Source organism: Eriocheir sinensis, chromosome 49 (assembly GCF_024679095.1).
Source record: "Eriocheir sinensis breed Jianghai 21 chromosome 49, ASM2467909v1, whole genome shotgun sequence".
NCBI classification, from domain to species: domain Eukaryota; kingdom Metazoa; phylum Arthropoda; class Malacostraca; order Decapoda; family Varunidae; genus Eriocheir; species Eriocheir sinensis.
Genome location: NC_066557.1, coordinates 246,286 through 267,773, shown reverse-complemented (window position 1 = coordinate 267,773; position 21,488 = coordinate 246,286). Strand labels below are relative to the sequence as shown.

Genomic DNA, 21,488 nt, shown 5'->3' with positions numbered 1-21,488 from the left:
TCTCCAGGATTTACCTCAACCCCCATCAAGTCCCGAGGCTCTCGTCCAGCTGCCCCGCCCATTCATAAAATGTCTGACTCAGATGGTGACGACACCCCAGTATGTAGGACTCATCGCACCACCTCAAAATCAGGCACTAAAAATTGTGGAAAGCTCCAGAGCCACTGAAGTACGCAGCTACACGTATAAGCGCGACCTGTCACATCACGCCACTTCTGACCTGTCTTGAGGTTGGTACAATTCGATTTTTCATCAATATTTACATTTTTGTGTTTGTCTCTTCCATATGTACAACTTTTGTTTTATGAAATTTTTTGTTTAATAAATTTGAAAATTTGACTTATTTTCAGTTTATCGCAATTTCCCGAGTAATTACTAGAATAATTTATAAAACATATATACCATTAGAACAAACTTGAGATTCTGTAAAACTTTTATTAAATGAGTTTTTACGAAAAATGTACTTGAAAAACGGCTGTTTTTTTCATTCTCTGGAGTCACCCATTATATTTTTATGCGTCCCTTAGCGGTTAAAGGGTTAAGAGGGGATGTGGCAGACAAGTACAGTACTACAACTGCTACTTGCAATGAATGGATTTACCTATACAAATGTGGAATAGGCACCTTCACTGGACTAAACATTACCCCATAGTGGATGATGGTGTGGCTATCGATAACAGTAGTTTATCAAATTTCCAATGTCAACAATTCCTCGGTGTATGTGCTTTAGATGTGTGTGTACATGAGCACCCTGGTAAAAGCATTAATGAGTGCCAACCTTTCTGTTAAGGTGCCAGTAGGTCTGAAGGGTGTTTACGCGTGCACACAGGCCAGGGTGGTGGAAGGTGAGGCAGACAGGTGGCTGTGGGGTGGACAGGCAGTGGTGGCGGGATGGCACCACGCTATTGTTGTACTTCCTCACCAAGTCTTCCCACTCCTCCCTCTCCACCAAACTTGACAGCTCTGGTGAAGGATGAGAAGGTGAGCTACAGGAGTGTGGGGGTGGAACAGAACAGGGATGGAGATGAAGGGGACAGAAACGAGCAATATGGCTGGGGAGGATGCATGTATGACAAGGCGACCAGCCATGACAGACCTGTTAAGTGGAGACACAAAGGAGGTTATGTCCTATAAAATATGATAATACAGTGTCTAAATGAAGAGTCTGGCATAAGTTGAACAAGGGCTTAGTTCAGTGAATAGGCACCACATGACAGTTTCCAATTTGAGTAAGATATGTTTGCCATTTTGTACGCACCACTGCAACTATTCAAATGATGAAAAAAAACTAAAAATTAGGTGAGGTAAAAGATGTCAATTTTTTAAAAAGCATCAGTTATATTGACTTTTGCAATTTTACAACAACTTTTCCAGACAATTATTTTCCTGGCATGAGAACTGATTGGAGGGTGACGTACAGACTGGCGAACATTTTTGAGCTAGGCAACGGTCTGTCCTCTGCAGTCAGTGACTGTTTGTTGAAGGGAAGCTGTAAATGATAGATATAAAAAAGATATTGGCATCACTGTAAAAATATTTGCTTGTACCAACACTGAGCTGGGGCCAATCACTACAGCCCTAAGATTGCCCACAAGAACAATGGTTCTTCAGAAAACCTTTTTTTTACTATTTGCACAGTGGCAGTATCATAACCAATGAGGTTGGAGGTGTCACTGTGCAAGGCTAAGACATTAAACTATTGGGAACTAGCAGCACTTTACTGGACTACAACAGACATATCTGTGGTAGCCAAGCCCTACCCCACCTTCACGAGGTGACCTCATTAGTACACCACATTTTGATGGTGTAGGAATTTTATTTTTTGTGTGGTGGAAGTGAAAGTGAGGGCGGGTACCTTTGGTACATTGTTTTTACAGGCCACTTTTTATCTTTTTTATCCTTTTTATCCTTTTTTTGTATCTTTTTTTCTTTTTATCCTTTTATCTTTAGATGTAGGACGCTGGCAGTTTTGAACAATCTGGTGTCCTGTGTCCCTCCGGGAATGAGCACTGTGCTAGCCCTGCCAGCTGCCAGTGGCCCCTCAGGGGCTGGATGAAAAGTGGCTACGGGTGGAGGGTGGTCTCCATCTGTCCCAGGGAAGGGGAGGAGGAGGAAGGAGGAGCTCGTTAGGGTGGCTTGCATTAATGTGAATGGGATGAATGAGGAAGGGAAGAGAAGGGAAATGATGAACGAATTCCAGGAAGGAATTAAGTGTGAGACAAATCTGAAAGTATGGAGTGTGTGGAAGTGATGGCAGGGAGAGGCTGTGGGAGGGTTTGAAGGGGGCAGTAGTTCGGGTGGGGGTATCGGGGTGGGGGCACAGGGGGGAAGAGGGAGAGAGGGATGTGAATTATTGGCCTCCCTATGAGTGTGGGCGGGAGTGGATGGGCATGGGTTTTGTGGGTCGAGAATAGTGCGGATGACGGGAAAGATAGGGATAATAAAGCATGCATGGGTGTGTGCATATGTGCCAGCAAAATTAATGATAAGGGAAAGAAAGGCAAGAGTGAGATGAAGAGATTCTGGAGGACTTAGGGACAGTGTCTAAAAACCTTTGGAAGTGAAAGAAGAATTCTAGTGTTAGGAGACATGAATGCAAAAATTGGAAACAGGGAGAATGGTGGTGTGGTTGGGAAATGGGGTGTGGATGGATTGAACGAAGATGGACCATACTTTGTGGATGTTTGTGCTGTGAGAAGTTTGTTTTTGGCAAACACCTTTCAGCATAAGCTAATTCAAAGGTATAAAATAGATTATACATGGGCAAGGGAAGACATGAGGAGCATAGCAGATTATATAGCTGTAGATATGAGGTTGCAACAGTTTGTAGTACGTACTATGTGTAGATGCAAAACTTGAATGTTTAATAGATTTGATAACTTTGCAGTAGTAGCCAAAATTAGGATGAAAGAGAAATGGGAATTCAGAGGGAGAGGGAAGAGGGAAAAGGTTAGGAAGGAACTAGCAAGTGAGAAATTGCATGACAGTGGCCACAGGGAGATGTATAGGAGGACAGTGGAGGAAATACTTGGAAGAGCAAGAGCAGGGATAGAACACAGTGAAGGAGATGTATGAGGTGTTTAAGAGTTCAGTAGTCAGGGCAACTGAGGAAAAAGTTGGGTAGAGGTCATGTGGAAAAGGAAAGAAAGGGAGTGTGTGGTGGACAGATGAGATAAAAGAGGCAGTTGAGGAGAAAAGAAGGAACTACAAGAAAATGTTTAAAGGAAATATGATGGAGGAGGAGAGAGAGAGAGATGGGAGAGAAAGTACAGGGAGAGTAATATGTCGGTAAAAAGGATGGTTAGGGAAAGTAGAGAGAGAGTGGATGAGGATTTTGGTGGGAGAATATCAGCAAAATACCAGAACAAAAAACTTTTCTTGAAAGAAGTTAAAAGAGCAATGGGGGGAGGAAAGAGTGACATTTATAGCATGAAGAGGAAAGATGGGGTGCTTGTGAGAGGGAATGGGGAGACAAAGGAGGTATGGAAGCAGCACTCTGAAACTGTAATGAATGAGAGTGTGTGAGTCACGGGAGAGCAGAAATGACTAGTGCAAGAACAAAGATCAATGTAAAGCACCCAGATCCACAGGACAAGGTAGAGAGGTGAGGTGGAGAAGGCAATGAAGAAGTTAAAAGCAGGAAATGCCCCTGAAGGTGATGGCATAACAGCAGAAATGTTGAAGTATGAAGGAGGTGTAGTTGTGGAATGGATGTTATGGGTAAGTAACCTAGCATGGGAACAGGGTGAGGTGTCAGAGGATTGAAGAAAAGCTATTGTTGTGCCTCTGTACAAGGGGAAAAGAAGTAGAGGGCATTGTAATAGTTACAGGTGAATACCATATTTGACGGCTTATAAGACACTTTTTTTCCCAAAAAAAACGTCCCTGAAAATCACCCTGAGCCTTATGAGGTCAAGGCTCCACTTTTGGTTACTGGTTAGTGAAGTTTTAGTGCAGCAATGGCACTTAAATTAAACCGCAAACCTCTCTGCAAATGTAAACAAGGTGGCAATCGCTTTCACACCAACAACGGCAACTCTTTTCTAAAGTACCAATGTATAACATTAGCACTTATTGCTAATTCATAATAAAATGACACCAGTCAGAAAGACAATCAAGTAACAACACTTAACCCAGTAGCTAGGGGGATCATGTTTCTTAAAGGCCCCTCTAAGCGAATTAACCCTCTCGCACATGATGACGGGTTTCGCGTCACCAAAGGGTAAAAGGTCCTGGCACACGATGACACCAAACGCGTCATAAAAGTTTAAAAAATTGATTAAAAATTAAGTTTTTGATAAAAGTGCATCAAATTTGGAAGCGTCATTTGTTGGGATAAGTTTCTTAATAGTAACATATGGCAACCTTTCTAAGGAGCGTAGATGAGGAGCTTTGAGCGATTTTTATTTGTTAGCTTACTCTGACGGGAGAGGAAAAAAATACAGTTTTCTTGGTGTAACTCGGGAACTAATATGCGTATGAGGATTTTGAGGATACCATAAGAATCCTCACTAAATACTGCTTCGAAACATATATTCGGCTAAAAAAGTTGGCCCACAAAATTTCGAGCTAGCAAGTGGGGAAGAGTTGGTACTTTGGATTTATTGTCTACAATACTCTATACAGAGACTTGAAACAAATTTGTATTGTTTAAATATATATATATATATATATATATATATATATATATATATATATATATATATATATATATATATATATATATATATATATATATATATATATATATATATATATATATATATATATATATATATATATATATATATATATATATATATATATATATATATATATATATATATATATATATATATATATATATATATATATATATATATATATATATATATATATATATATATATATATATATATATATATATATATATATATATATATATTCCTTTATTTTATGTGCACATAATCTAGTACAAGTCTTTATGAAGCCATTGATACCAAATCTATTGGGGTGCGATAAATCTGTGGGGGTAAAATACGTCCAAGAATGTACAGTATCGCGACAGCAAAAAAAGGCTGGTCAGGCCTGAGAAATGCATGACGAGTGGAACAGAAAGTTATTGGAAACTTACGGTGCACCCTCCCCCACACCTTCATCTTCCACACCCTCATCACCCACACCTTCATCTTCCACACCCTCATCACCCACACCTTCATCTTCCACACCCTCATCACCCACACCTTCATCTTCCACACCCTCATCACCCACACCTTCATCTTCCACACCCTCATCACCCACACCTTCATCCTCCACACCCTCATCACCCACACCTTCATCTTCCACACCCTCATCACCCACAACATCATCATACACCACCTCATCACCCACACCTTCATCTTCCACACCCTCATCACCCACACCTTCATCTTCCACACCCTCATCACCCACACCTTCATCCTCCACACCCTCATCACCCACACCTTCATCTTCCACACCCTCATCACCCAAACCTTCATCCTCCACACCCTCATCACCCACACCTTCATCTTCCACACCCTCATCACCCACACCTTCATCTTCCACACCCTCATCACCCACACCTTCATCTTCCACACCCTCATCACCCAAACCTTCATCTTCCACACCCTCATCACCCACACCTTCATCTTCCACACCCTCATCACCCACACCTTCATCTTCCACACCCTCATCACCCACACCTTCATCTTCCACACCCTCATCACCCACACCTTCATCTTCCACACCCTCATCACCCACACCTTCATCTTCCACACCCTCCCCCACACCTTCATCTTCCACACCCTCATCACCCACACCTTCATCTTCCACACCCTCCCCCACACCTTCATCTTCCACACCCTCATCACCCACACCTTCATCCTCCACACCCTTATCACCCACACCTTCATCCTCCACACCCTCCCCCACACCTTCATCTTCCACACCCTCATCACCCACACCTTCATCCTCCACACCCTCCCCCACACCTTCATCTTCCACACCCTCCCCCACACCTTCATCTTCCACACCCTCCCCCACACCTTCATCTTCCACACCCTCCCCCACACCTTCATCTTCCACACCCTCCCCCACACCTTCATCCTCCACACCCTCCCCCACACCTTCATCTTCCACACCCTCATCACCCACACCTTCATCTTCCACACCCTCATCACCCACACCTTCATCATCCACCCTCCCCACACCTTCATCTTCCACACCTCATCACCCACCTTCATCCTCCACACCCTCATCACCCACCTTCATCTTCCACACCCTCATCACCCACAACTTCATCCTCCACACCCTCATCACCCACACCTTCATCTTCCACACCCTCATCACCCAGACCTTCATCCTCCACACCCTCATCACCCACACCTTCATCTTCCACACCCTCATCACCCACACCTTCATCTTCCACACCCTCATCACCCACACCTTCATCTTCCACACCCTCATCACCCACACCTTCATCTTCCACACCCTCATCACCCACACCTTCATCTTCCACACCCTCATCACCCACACCTTCATCTTCCACACCCTCATCACCCAGAACTTCATATGAACTTCCACACCCTCATCACCCACACCTTCATCTTCCACACCCTCATCACCCACACCTTCATCTTCCACACCCTCATCACCCACACCTTCATCTTCCACACCCTCATCACCCAGAACTTCATATGAACTTCCACACCCTCATCACCCACACCTCCATCGTCTGCATTCATTGCATCACACCCTTCACCACCTCAACGTAAGAGGGCACGAGGACGTGTCCTTGGGGCTCGGCGTGGTATCAGGGGTGGCCGACGTGGTGCTGGTGCCCGTCGTGGTGTTCATGACGCTCATGGTATGCAACCATGGCAGGCCCGTCATGATAAGGAGTTATATTTATGTAAGCTACAAACATGCATAATATGTAACCTAGTAAGTGTATATATCCCATAATTATACTTTGTTTATGAAAGCTTTTTTTTGTGCATATAATGGCAAAAAACACATTCAGTTTCGTAAGGAGTTATTTTTATGAGCATCAAACATGCGTAGTATGTAGCCTAATATGAATAGTAGGAGAGGATGCATGCTGTGTGGTGGCGCAGGGCGAGGCAGGTCAACAGCACCAGCACGAACAAGTGCACTCGGCTTAGCCAAAAAAACGCCTCTTCCCAACATCATATCTCTGCTGTGCTGTAACCTAGACACTTCCAATTTATTCCATCGTGGAGAGGAAAGATTAGCGGTGAGAAAACAGTATAAATTATTATGTTTTCGTTTGAAATTGCCACACAGGGCATTGATGAAAAACACCTATTTTTTCAAAATTTATCAACACCTGCGCACTGCGAGGATGACAATAGTCCTTAGCCCGATGTCTATGGGTTAAGGTATCCGTTTCACTGAAATTTTTATTTTTTTATTTTTACGCCAATTTTTATTACTTAATTATATGTTAATTGGTTTTGTTCCGAGATGGGTCTGTGCAATTTTCAGATGAATTCGAAGAATAGTTTTTCAATTTTTACATTTTTTGCAGTTTTTCGACCCTAACCCTTTCCTTGCTAAATGCTCGCAGCGAGGACTAGCGTAACTTGCCGGTGGTACTAAGTGCTCGCTGCGAGCGCCAGTTGCACTCAAATTTCCCGCGAATGAGAGTGTTCCAACACTATTTCTCACCCCACAGCATTGCCAATTCAGTGGGTTTTCCACTAAATTTGGTGGAAAATCATATCAGCCTAGCGCGAACAATCGTGGAAAATCTACGGATGAGTTAATGGTGGATGTTGTTGTCCAATGTAGCAGCATTTTTGCATAGATTCACCAATCACCTGACTGATTTTTTTACCAAATAGTTGTAAATTTTGCAGTTGCCAATACTACCCTGCCAGAACCACATCAAGAGATATATTGCACATCATGGCAGCTTGTGCCGTGCATCATGGCGGCTTGTGCTGCGCATCATGGCAGCTTGTGCCGTGCATCATGGCAGCTTGTGCCGTGCATCATGGCAGCTTGTGCCGTGCATCATGGCAGCTTGTGCCGTGCATCATGGCAGCTTGTGCCGTGCATCATGGCAGCTTGTGCCGTGCATCATGGCAGCTTGTGCCGTGCATCATGGCAGCTTGTGCCGTGCATCATGGCGGCTTGTGCCGTGCATCATGGCGGCTTGTGCCGTGCATCATGGTGGCTTGTGCCGTGCATCATGGCAGCTTGTGCCGTGCATCATGGCGGCTTGTGCCGTGCATCATGGCGGCTTGTGCTGTGCATCATGGCGGCTTGTGCCGTGCATCATGGCGGCTTGTGCTGCGCATCATGGCGGCTTGTGCTGCGCATCATGGCGGCTTGTGCCCTGCATCATGGCGGCTTGTGCTGTGCATCATGGCGGCTTGTGCCCTGCATCATGGCGGCTTGTGCTGTGCATCATGGCGGCTTGTGCTGCGCATCATGGCGGCTTGTGCCGTGCATCATGGTGGCTTGTGCCGTGCATCATGGCAGCTTGTGCCGTGCATCATGGCAGCTTGTGCTGCGCATCATGGCGGCTTGTGCCGTGCATCATGGCGGCTTGTGCTGTGCATCATGGCAGCTTGTGCCGTGCATCATGGCGGCTTGTGCCGTGCATCATGGCGGCTTGTGCTGCGCATCATGGCGGCTTGTGCCGTGCATCATGGCGGCTTGTGCTGTGCATCATGGCAGCTTGTGCCATGCATCATGGCAGCTTGTGCCGTGCATCATGGCGGCTTGTGCTGCGCATCATGGCAGCTTGTGCCGTGCATCATGGCGGCTTGTGCTGTGCATCATGGCAGCTTGTGCCGTGCATCATGGCGGCTTGTGCTGTGCATCATGGCAGCTTGTGCCGTGCATCATGGCAGCTTGTGCCGCGCATCATGGTGGCTTGTGCTGTGCATCATGGCAGCTTGTGCTGTGCATCATGGCAGCTTGTGCCGTGCATCATGGCAGCTTGTGCCGCGCATCATGGCGGCTTGTGCTGCGCATCATGGCGGCTTGTGCTGTGCATCATGGCGGCTTGTGCTGTGCATCATGGCGGCTTGTGCTGCGCATCATGGCGGCTTGTGCTGCGCATCATGGCGGCTTGTGCTGTGCATCATGGCGGCTTGTGCCGCACATCATGGCAGCTTGGCGCAATTTTCAAAATTCAGTCGTGGTGGCTGCTCGCGCTAACTGAGGCTTTCTCGCTAATTAAATTTTTCCTTGGTAGATGGTGGCTCACGCTAATTGATCTCGCACTAAGTGGGGCTCTACTGTACTCAGTTGCCTCAATATAGCTGACCATCACGCACGCAAAGATGTACAGTAAACCCTCTGGTATCCAGGTTAATAGAGCCACGAGGGCACCTGGATATGGGAAAAACACGGATATGGTGAAGGTTAAGCCTACGGACCAGAAAACCTAACTTTCGCCTATCGCATGTAATATATCATTGGCACAAATGAAGCTACTTAAGATCACGCCCGTAAGCCCATGACAACCTTCCACGCCCGCGCAAACGTACATATGTGGAACGAGTGCAGAGATGATGTTATAGCCGTAAAAAAGAAAAATATGTTATGGGTTACATATCAGCCACGCCCCTCTCATCCTGAGAATATATATCCTTATCTCACAAAAGGAGCTACTTAAGTTCACGTCCGTACGCCCACATCAGCCCTTTACACCTGCGCACATGTGGATATATGAAATGAGTGCGGGAAAGAAGTATTATAGCCGTAAAAATGAAAAAAAAATTACAGGTTACATCAAACTGCCTGCCTTGCCCCGCCGCCCCGAGAATGCTTTGCCTTGTTTTCTGCAATATTACATTATCTACGCTAAAGCCTGTGTAGGCAAGCCTCTCCCACCCACAGTGAATGCGTGGGCATTGTGGCATCTCTTGCAAACGATAATTAGGGACTTGATGTAGGAAAAATTGTCGGGGCGTTGTAGGACTCTGGTCAACACCCACCATGGCCCCAAGGACACGGGTGTTAAGATTCGTTCCTAACGGGGTAATTAACGCCTGTACACCTGACATATATATATATATATATATATATATATATATATATATATATATATATATATATATATATATATATATATATATATATATATATATATATATATATATATATATATATATATATATATATATATATATATATATATATATATATATATATATACACACACACATCAGTGCCATGGTAAGTGCCCCAAAAACCACACACAGCCAAAGCAATGCCTGGAGAAGGTAGGGCACACACACAAAAGCAATTAACTGGGCCATGGTGAACGTAAACAATGACGGGCGGGGCACTTGTTGTGTTGTGGTGCGCAAGGTAAAGAGAATCTTTTTACCTTGGTGGTGCAGTACGCCGCCCGGGCAGAGCTTAGAGGCATCGCACGGGCAATTTGTGGTTGGAAATAGATACTTCAAGTAGGCTAGTTGGTAGTTTAGGCTCGACTGCTTGGTCATTCGAGATGGATTGATTCAGCAAAGCGGAGCAGTTGGCGAAGCAATTGAAATAACGAGGAAGCCAATTTGGGCAACACTCGGGTAGGGTCGTGAGAGTGGAGGTTGGCTCTCGGTGATGGTGTGATGGTTTGGCTTCTTGGGCCGTTGGCTGCGTTGTTGTGATTCCCTGTCTGGTCCTGGAGGTTGGCCGGTATGTTGTGGGGTTGCCGGGTGCCCGGTTACTACTGGTTGGTTGTTTTCCATTTGTGCTGACTCGGTCTGTGTCATCAAAAGTGACCGCCCTGACGGAGGTGAGTGACGCGTTGTGTTGCTCTTTGTTGCAGTTTATTTGACCACACAATTTGAACGACTTTTGGCAGCGCGCATCATTTTTTTTTTTTTTTTTAATCCCATTTTTTAAAACTCCCGGATACAGGCAAGGTCGGATACGGTGCACCCGGATAACGGAGAGTTTACTGTACGTCTTCACAGGCAACACCCCCTGAACGTGCCTGTATGTTTGCAGGAGAGGCTTACATAACCAAATCTTATAGATCTTGGCCTCCTCTTTACAATGGAGTTTTTGTTTTTAGCTGTGATGAATAGTTTTTGAGATACACAGCGGTTAAAAGAGACCCCCCTCCCCGTTGGGCTGTCCGAGTGCACCTGGGGGGATAGTCGCCTCCCTTGCCAGGCGCAATGAAAGTCTTAAAAAAAAATTGAAACTAGTCGTAAAGTTTTTATCCAATGTACATGACTTTCTAACACCGTATACAACATTGTATTGCTTGCATTTGAAAGCCAGTTTTTTTATAATATATATATATATATATATATATATATATATATATATATATATATATATATATATATATATATATATATATATATATAGATAGATAGATAGATAGATATAGATACACATACACACATATATATATATATATATATATATATATACATATATATATATATATATATATACATATATATATATATATATATATAGATAGATAGATAGATATAGATATAGATATAGATATAGATATAGATATAGATATAGATATAGATAGATAGATAGATATAGATATAGATATATATAGATATATATAGATATATATAGATATATATATATATATATATATATATATATATATATATATATATATAGTCGTCCCTCAAATAGTACGGGGGTTAGGGACTCAGGACCCCCGTACTATTCGAAAATCCGTATAAAATTAGTGCCCCCCCTAGAAACACTCCTGAGCTGTGTTTGAGAGAGGGAATTGGGACTCTCGGTACGTCCCGAATGCTCTCAAACGTGTGACGCGGCAGCACGAGTTGCCAACTTGGCACGTCCGCTCTGCTTCCGGCTGTGAGGTGGAACGCCTCTGTGCTGTGATGACGTCATCAGCAAATATGGCGGCCCAAACAAACACATATAAGTGTTTCCATTGCATCAGGAAGATCAGTGTACCCCATTTTGCTGCGAGTGAGACGCCGTTACCATAGCAACGACGAAGCTTATTAAAAGGACGGCCTTTATCTCCACTCTTGCAGCACTCTTGGAGCACTGGCAGTTACTGCGTCAAGAATTTCTTTTACACTATGATAGATACAGCGAACACTGCTCTCATTCACGTGGTATGCTCTCCCTACCACAATGTAACTCATTCCAAAATGTAAATTCTAAATCTGAATTCTTTTGCAAGGTGCACACTTTCTCGAACGTTTTAATGTGCTTTCAGCAGGTGTTTTGGTAGAACAGTGTTGCCACTCACGCCATGGCTACTTGGTGCGATGAGCGGGAAATTTAAAAATCCTAAAAAAATTCTTCCATGACAATCCGTACAAAATCGAAACCGTACTATTTGAAGGATATATATATATATATATATATATATATATATATATATATATATATATATATATATATATATATATATATATATATATATATATATATATATATATATATATATATATATATATATATATATATATATATATATATATATATATATATATATATATATATATATATATATATATATATTCCTTGATTTGCACGACTTCAGATTGCACGAATTCAAAATAGCACAGTGTCAAAAAATAGGGTTTTTTCTTCATATTACACAGATTCCTTAAAATAACACGATTTCAAGAAAATCAAGTTTCGCGCGGCTGATTTAGTTCAGTAATGCAGCCACCAGGCGTCACTAGGTGTTTCCCGCCACCCACTGTGTTTACAGCTACGCACGGCTGTGGTAGCGTCTCTCTCCCTGTTCGTTCAGTGTGTTACTAACTTACCACCCATTAACCATGGCTCCCAAGCGCCCATCGGATTCTCCAGCATGTGGTAGTACTATAGTATTCGAGATAGAGAGAGAGCGAGTAAAGGTCATGGAGGCAGAGGCGGCAGCAGCACCAACTTATCTGAATGCCTGGACTTACTGAGGCAATCTATGAAAATAATTGAAGAAAATTATCCGAATGTTGAACAGAGCTCGTCAATAATCAGAGGTGTTATGAACAAAATGTCTTGTTACGAAACTATCCTCAAAGAAAAACAACATAAAAAACAATCGATAACAAGCTTCTTCCGAACGAACACACCCCACCCAATCACGGAATCAGAGACAGACGACCCTGACGCACCTAACACACCCGACATGGAGGCGGAGTCTGATGCCGGGCGGGCCAGTGAGGAAGAGTCGGAGGCAGATTTACCCGTTGAATAAAAACAGTAATGTAAAAAGATCACTGCATTTATTGTACAGTACTTATTGTATTAATAAAAACATTAAAAAATACAGAACATGAGCATTAATAAAATAATGTTTACTCAATACAAGTAATTGTTTGTTTTATTTCCAACAACTCCCATCCTTTGACATAGTGTATGTACAGTTTACTCCAGTACTGGGGGTGATCATCCTTACACTGCACGAAATTTACTTTGCACGGTCCCTTCTGGAACACATCTATCGTGCAAATCAAGGACTTTTTTGCCGTTCCGATCCCCGATCATCCGATCAGTTTGGGCAGCTGATCTGATTCCGATCATTTTTTAAGTACTGCTGTTCCGATCACCATTCCGATCATCCAATCGTTAAAACCTAATAATTACTATTATTTTTTCAAATAATAATTACAAGAACCACCTATTTTAGGCGTTCTGTAAGTAATAATTTCAAATAAGTAATAACTTAATTATTTGCTTATAAATATCTTTATTTTTCCTCTTTCTTTTGGTATATATGTAGGACATGGTAAAGAAAAAATGTTATCTTAACTTCTTATTTAGGCATTTATTTAAGTCTACTCTTTTTATTCAATTTCTGAAAGTTTGAAATGTTCGATATTTTAACTTTAGTTTGAAGTTGATTTAGATTTTTGACAAACATTTTTCAACTTTAATATTTCATCATCGATATCTAGGTAATATTTTTTCCTATTCTATAAAAAACAAGCGATAGTGATCATTATCTCCTATCCTTCCTGATGAAATAGCTTTCTGAATAAAATATATTGGTCCATAAATAAATTAGTTACAAGAAGAACATAAGCAATAAGGTTTTGATTTTAAGTGAGCCGGTGTTGTGTCATCTGCCATCCACGTGTCCTAAGACATCCCATCCTGATCTGCGCATGCGCCGAACCCAATGTTTACAAACACTGTTGATATCGTAGTTTGTCCAGGCAAGATGGCGGCAAGACAGCATGGCAGCTTTTAAGGGAAAATGGCCAAATTCAAGAATGACATGGACCCCATAATTCAGATATCCTACCATTAAATGGAGAGAATCTAAGAAACATGACCATCAATCAGAAGAGAGTGTAGGTTATCTCATTTATCACATATACTGACATGCAAGGGGTGTAGGTTATCTCATTTATCACATATACTGACATGCAAGGGGTGTAGGTTATCTCATTTATCACATTTACCGACATACAAGGGGTGTAGGTTATCTCATTTATCACATATACTGACATACAAGGGGTGTAGGTTATCTCATTTATCACATTTACCGACATACAAGGAGTGTAGGTTATCTCATTTATCACATATACTGACATACAATGGGTGTAGGTTATCTCATATATCACACATACCGACACACAAGAGGTGTAGGTTATCTCATTTATCACATATACCGACATACAAGGGGTGCAGGTTATCTCATTTATCACATATACTGACATGCAAGGAGTGTATGTTATCTCATTTATCACATATACTGACATGCAAGGAGTGTATGTTATCTCATTTATCACATATACTGACATACAAGGGGTGTAGGTTATCTCATTTATCACATTAACTGACATACAAGGGGTGTAGGTTATCTCATTTATCACATATACTGACATACAAGGGGTGTAGGTTATCTCATTTATCACATATACTGACATACAAGGGTGTAGGTTATCTCATTTATCACATATACTGACATACAAGGGGTGTAGGTTATCTCATTTATCACATATACTGACATACAAGGGTGTAGGTTATCTCATTTATCACATATACTGACATGCAAGGGGTGTAGGTTATCTCATTTATCACATATACTGACATGCAAGGGGTGTAGGTTATCTCATTTATCACATTTACCGACATACAAGGGGTGTAGGTTATCTCATTTATCACATTTACTGACATACAAGGGGTGCAGGTTATCTCATTTATCACATATACTGACATACAAGGTTTCAGGTTACCTCATTTATCACATTTACCAACATACAAGGGGTTTAGGTTATCTCATTTTTCACATTTACTGATATACAAGGGTGATGAGGTTAGTGATTAGCGTATGGGCCAGCATTCATCACGCCATGGACAACAGGTTATCTCATTTATCACACTACCACCTGGTATTTTTAGTCACCACCGAGTGGCTTAAGACTACCCACAGGCTGTCCAGAAGACCACCTATCATCATTCTAGAAAAACCATACAAGGGGTGCAGGTTATCTCATTTATCACATATAAGCGCCACTATAAAAATTATGCGCCTACCAGGCCCCTGAAAGCCCTTCGCTATAGGCTGAGATGTAAACAGAAAAAAAGTTACCACATTTACCACATTTACCGACATACAAGGGGTGTAGGTTATCTTATTGATCACATTTACCGACATACAAGGGGTGTAGGTTATCTTATTGATCACATTTACCGACATACAAGGGGTGTAGGTTATCTTATTGATCACATTTACCGACATACAAGGGGTGTAGGTTATCTTATTGATCACATTTACCGACATACAAGGGGTGCAGGTTATCTCATTTATCACATTTACCGACATACAAGGGGTGCAGGTTATCTCATTTATCACATCTACCGACATACAAGGGGTGCAGGTTATCTCTTTTATCACATTTACCGACATACAAGGGGAGCAGGTTATCTCATTTATCACATTTATCGACATACCTCATTTACTGACATACAAAGGGTGCAGAAGAAACTTTCATATTTCAAGCAATTTTCAAATTCAAAACATACGTCAACATTTACTTTAAAAAAAAAAAAAAAAAAAAAAACTCAGGTGAGACATTTCGTGATAGGCAGTCGATAAAGACACGGTACTGTGTCGCAATTCATCCACCCTTTGTTTGTAAACAAATCCCGCGCATGCGCAGGTTGGATGGAATGCCTTAGGACAGTGCTGTCCAAACTTTTTCGCCTATTGTACCCTTTATTACATTCTCCCACTGTTACGAACCCCCTATGGCTGACTAAAGTCAATTATATATATCATATTTGCATTACATTACATTATATTTACGTACACGTACAAAACGCGTCCTTCCTAGGTAACCAACCGTCCCTCCCTCTCTCTTTTCCTTCATAGAACATGGGAAGTTTCTGCTGTGTGTGTGTGTGTGTGTGTGTGTTCATCGTCTTTTCACGTACCCCTTTGATCTATGCTGCGTACCCCGAGGGGTACGCGGACCCCAGTTTGGACAACACTGCCTTAGGATACATGGATGGCAGGTGACACCACACCAGGTAGGACACGTAGCAATGGGTTTAAGTTGGATAACTTCAGGTTCAAGAAAGGCATAGGCAAGAATTGGTTTACCAACAGTGGTGGATGAGTGGAACAGATGTAGAAGTCATGTGGTGAGCACCAACATGATAGATACATTTAAAAAGAGGTTAGGATAGTTCTTGGATGAGAGGGGTTTGGGGCGTTAGTTTGGTGCCGTGGTCTAGGCGGCATGTTGCGCTGTCTCACGAGACCTCCTTCCTCTTCGTCCTCTTGTTGCGAGGGGAGCCCGACGGGTGGGTGGGGGGGTCGAGGGAAGGCAAAGCCCTCCACCCAGTTAAGAAGGTGGGGGGTCGAGGCGGGGCGAAGCCCCCCCCTTTTAGCTTAGGTCTTGTTGGTTTCCCGAAAATGAACTGACGCTGCCGCCATTAGAGGGTGGTAACACTGCAGCAGAACATGCATAACTGACAACTGGGCCAGGCCACTCGATTACTGGAGTGAGTGGAAGCCCACTACTGTAGCCCAGGATCAAAGGACACAGGGTCTACCGGAGAGCGCGTCAAATTTTGAATCAACTGGCGCATGACGTCATCAGGTGGAAGGTTCAAGGGTTCAGCTATGGTTTACGCTTCAGCAGCCAGCCGGAAGCAGTGGTGTACGGTTTGCTTGTTCTTGTCAAATCACAATGCCTTGCAGTTGTTAAGTATCTGTCTGCAAGTCTGTAAGTAGGCTATTTAACCCTCTAGAGAAAGCACCATAGTCTGTCTAGGTCAGGGGTGTCCAAACTTTTTTTCACAGAGGGCCACATGCGGAAAATCTACGAAGAGTCGGGCCACTCAGTATATTTATGGATGGAAATAGATTTTAGAGTTTAGAGTTTTACAGGAACTACCACGTGTAGGTCAACTGGCCTCTTGCAGATTCCTTATTTTCTTATGTATGTATTTTTTTTAAGGAATGTAAGTAGATATAGGCAAGTGTACCTTTAAAGGAATCTATTTTTTATAATGTCTTATTTTATTTATGTATACAGGATAAACTATTGAATCCTATTGCAAGAGGATCGAGTAGCATCATGCTCGTTAGAGAGAATTTGAATGTAAGCTTATAGTTTTCATTGTACGTATTATTATTACACAGCAAGATGTGAGGTGTTACAAAGGCAATCCCACGCTTACTACTGTGAGCCATAACAAAGGGACGGGCAGTCATTATTCTTAGATTTAAGGTTTAGGCTCTCCCATTGTGGCCAAAAAGGTATTTAGCATGTTTTGTATTTTTATACTGTGTCTAGAATATGCATATATAGACAATCAAATAAATTATAGTGAGTATAAGCATTAACATTACCTAAAGATGAGTGCATGTAATTTCTTTGTGTGTTAAATTCACTACAGAAACCTATAGAAGATACGATATTTGTCAATCAAAGACAAAGACAATGAAAGCCTGTTTAGATTCTATTTACGTTACCGCTCGACGTAAATACGTACTTTCGGTTTTATTTGCGTCACCGTTCGACGTGAATACTTCGTTTTCTATTTCATCTCTCCTCGCTTCACCTGCTGACGTAATTTTCTGTGCGCTGGTTGACCGTGTCCTTTGATCCTGCTGCAGCCCACACCACACTGTCATGGCGTCGTGTAACAAGTCCCGCCAAGCAAATAAAGCAACTTTGCGCCTGCGCGTCTCGTTCACGACACCTTACCAACATTAAATAAATTAACGATCAATAATTATCGCTTAATTTTATAAATAAAGACGCTTATTGAAGTAACTATTTAGCAACGTGTATGAAAATAATTGTAAGAAGTCCGCAGTCACTTGTTGCCATGACAACGTTGACCACTTTCTTTTCTGTGATCGGAAGTTAGTTTGTGAAGTTCCGATCTCCACAGTCCGATTACCTTTTACAAAGATGATCCAATCTTTGCATTCCGATCGCCAATTGCTGTTCCGATCAGATCGGAAGATCGGATTGATGATCGGAAGTGCCCAGCTCTGTGTGTGTGTGTGTGTGTGTGTGTGTGTGTGTGTGTGTGTGTGTGTGTGTGTGTGTGTGTATATATATATATATATATATATATATATATATATATATATATATATATATATATATATATATATATATATATATATATATATATATATATATAAAAGGGTCGGGAAAAGAAAATTCCCCCCAAAAAAAATCCTACAAAGAATTTCATAAATAATGTTTAAGATATATGTAGAGCAAAAATTCAGCCCAGAAATTTGCATCTTTTCACCCTCTTTCATTTGGTGAAATAACTTTTTTGATACGTTCAGAACTTTTGAAGTTATTTCGCATTATGTGCGAGCAACTTTAGAATCGAGAAAAAGTCACTTTTCTAAATCGTAATCTATATCACTTTGTATGAACGGTGCTGAAGGCTGTATAGGTCTCAGTTTTCTGCGTAAAGTATTACTCCCAGGCATCCGGTCCCCTTCTTTTACAAGGATATTATCCATTCTTGATGGGGGTATCAGGAGGTGCCAGCTCCCCCTCAACACCAGCCTCGGATGTTGTAGTGGCTATAGAGGTTCCTCATGTCTCTAGCTGCCTCCTCCTGGCAGCGATAGCGCATTCTCTCCTCCTCTGGGCCTTTTTAGAAGGTCGTGGCATGTTTTCAAGCATCTAAGCTGCAAGATTTCTGCAGGGAAATGCTGTATACCCATGCATGACATAGGCAAGTTGTGAGGAAGCAGAGAGCACCCCACGGCTCTGACTAACGATCCAGAGTTGCCAGCTAGGAATGAGTGAGTGGTGTAGAAAAAATTTTTTAAATCGTGGAAAAAAACAAATTTTGGTGATTTTTCTGCTAAGAGTACCACGCATATGTGCATGAGAGCTCAGCGCTCCGAGACGCATTGGTGCGGTACATACGGGTAATAAAACATTTTTATCGACCAAATTTATCTATGTACATATATATATATTTTTTTTTTTATAACAAAGGAGACAGCTCAAGGGCACAAAAAATAAGGAAAGAGTAATAAAAAAAAGTCCGTTACTCGCTGCTCCTAAAAAAAGAATCAAAAGAGGTGGCCGAAAGATAGGTCAATTTCGGGAGGAGAGGTGTCCTGATACCCTCCTCTTGAAAGAGTTCAAGTCGTAGGCAGGAGGAAATACAAATGAAGGAAGATTGTTCCAGAGTTTACCAGCGTGAGGGATGAAAGAGTGAAGATGCTGGTTAACTCTTGCATAGGGGGTTTGGACAGTATAGGGATGAGATTGAGTAGAAAGTCATGTGCAGCGGGGCCGCGGGAGGGGGGGAGGCATGCAGTTAGCAAGTACAGAAGAGCAGTCAGCGTGAAAATAGCGATAGAAGATAGAAAGAGAGGCAACATCGCGACGAAATTTAAGAGGTAGAAGACTATCAGTAGGAGGAGGAGAGCTGATGAGACGAAGAGCCTTAGACTCCACTCTGTCCAGAAGAGCTGTGTGAGTGGAGCCCCCCCACACGTGAGATGCATACTCCATGCGAGGGCAGACAAGGCCCCTGTATATGGATAGCAACTGTGCAGGGGAGAAGAACTGCCGGAGACGATACAGAACGCCCAACCTCGAGGAAGCTGATTTAGCAAGAGAGGAGATATGAAGTTTCCAGTTGAGATTTTGAGTTAAGGATAGACCGAGGATGTTTAGTGTTGAAGAAGGTGACAGCTGAGTGTTGTTAAAGAATAGGGGATAAGTGTTTGGAAGATTGTGTCGAGTTGATAGGTGATAGTATACCAATGAAAAGGCTGTGCTTTCTATATTTCTAAGGAATTTTTTCACAGAAAATGATTCTTTTTAAAGTAAATCCTTGAAATGGATACCTTAAACCCATTTATTATATTATATTTCAAATGCCTGCCGAAATTGGGGTGAGTGTCTTATAAGCCCATGCGTCTTATAAGCCGTCAAAGACAATAAGTCTACTCAATGTGGCAGGAAAAGTGTATGGAAGAGTTTTAAATGAGAGGATGAAGAAAATAACTGAGAAAAGTGTAGGTGATGAACAAGGGGGTTTTAGGAAAGGGAGGGGTTGTGTAAATCAAATATTTGCACTGAAAATGTAAGTTGAAAAATACAAAGAGAAGGATAGGAAGCTGTTTACTGCTTTCATGAACCTAGAGAAGGCATATGGCAGGGTTGACAGGAAGGGTTTATGGGATGTTCTAAGGATATATGGTGTAGGAGGGCATTTGCTGGAGGGAATCAGATCCTTCTATAAACGTGTGAGTGCCTCTGTTTGCATAAATGGTGAGTTGAGAGAGAGTTTTGGTGTTGGTGTGGGTGTGTGATGTTACCATGGCTTTTTAATGTGTACATGGATGGTTATATGTGAGAAATGAAAGCCAGAGTGGGGGAGCTAGGTCCAAGGCTGAAAGTGAGAGGTACGGAGGAGTCATTGGTGGCAGGCGTGTTTGCAGATGATACAGTATTGTTGACAGAGAATGAGGGGACACTGCAGAGGATGATGGGTGAGTGTGACAAGGTGTGTAAGAGAAAGCTGAGAGAGGATGCTGGAAAGAGTAAGGTTATGGTACTGTATTTGAGAAAGTGAAGGAGCAGGTCACTGATTTTGCAGAGCTGTACTGAGTTAGAGTAGAGAGCACAATGAATTGTAGGGTAAGGCTGGGGGAGGAGAGAATGGAGGAGGTGACTGAGTTTAAATATTTAGGGACAATTTTAAGTAAGCATGGAAATATGAAAGGAAGAAGTGTGAGCATGGGGGTAGAGGGGAATAAGGAATAGTATTATCCTGCCAGCTCTGTCGCATGGACATGGAATGTAGCACAGCAATTGAGAATACGTGCAGTGGAAATGAGTTACAGTCACCTCTCAATTAACACGAGTTTAAATAACGCATTTTTTATTTAACACGAGTTGATATTTAAGGAAATACGTTTAACTAATGTGATATGTTAAATGAAACATTATTAATACATTGGTGGGTCACAGAAACAACAAAAACACACGCTCCCACTCTACTCAAATTTGCTCCTC

The 21,488-nt window shown here is 42.2% G+C and overlaps 1 protein-coding gene and 1 long non-coding RNA gene across 2 annotated transcripts in view; both read right to left on the bottom strand.

Moving 5' to 3' along the window:
• The window catches only part of LOC126981685 (translation initiation factor eIF-2B subunit gamma-like), a 48,420-nt gene that overhangs the window by 21,392 nt on the left and 5,540 nt on the right, over nucleotides 1-21,488 (bottom strand). The window contains exon 6 of the mRNA XM_050833107.1: nucleotides 779-963. Within this exon, the coding sequence (XP_050689064.1) occupies nucleotides 779-963 (185 nt within the window). The remainder of the gene's footprint in view (nucleotides 1-778; nucleotides 964-21,488) is intronic.
• Nucleotides 5,281-5,550, bottom strand: LOC126981686 (uncharacterized). Its single transcript, XR_007734044.1, has 3 exons — nucleotides 5,493-5,550; nucleotides 5,403-5,462; nucleotides 5,281-5,312 (listed from the first exon to the last, which is right to left on the bottom strand). It is a non-coding gene; the product is annotated as an uncharacterized LOC126981686 (long non-coding RNA).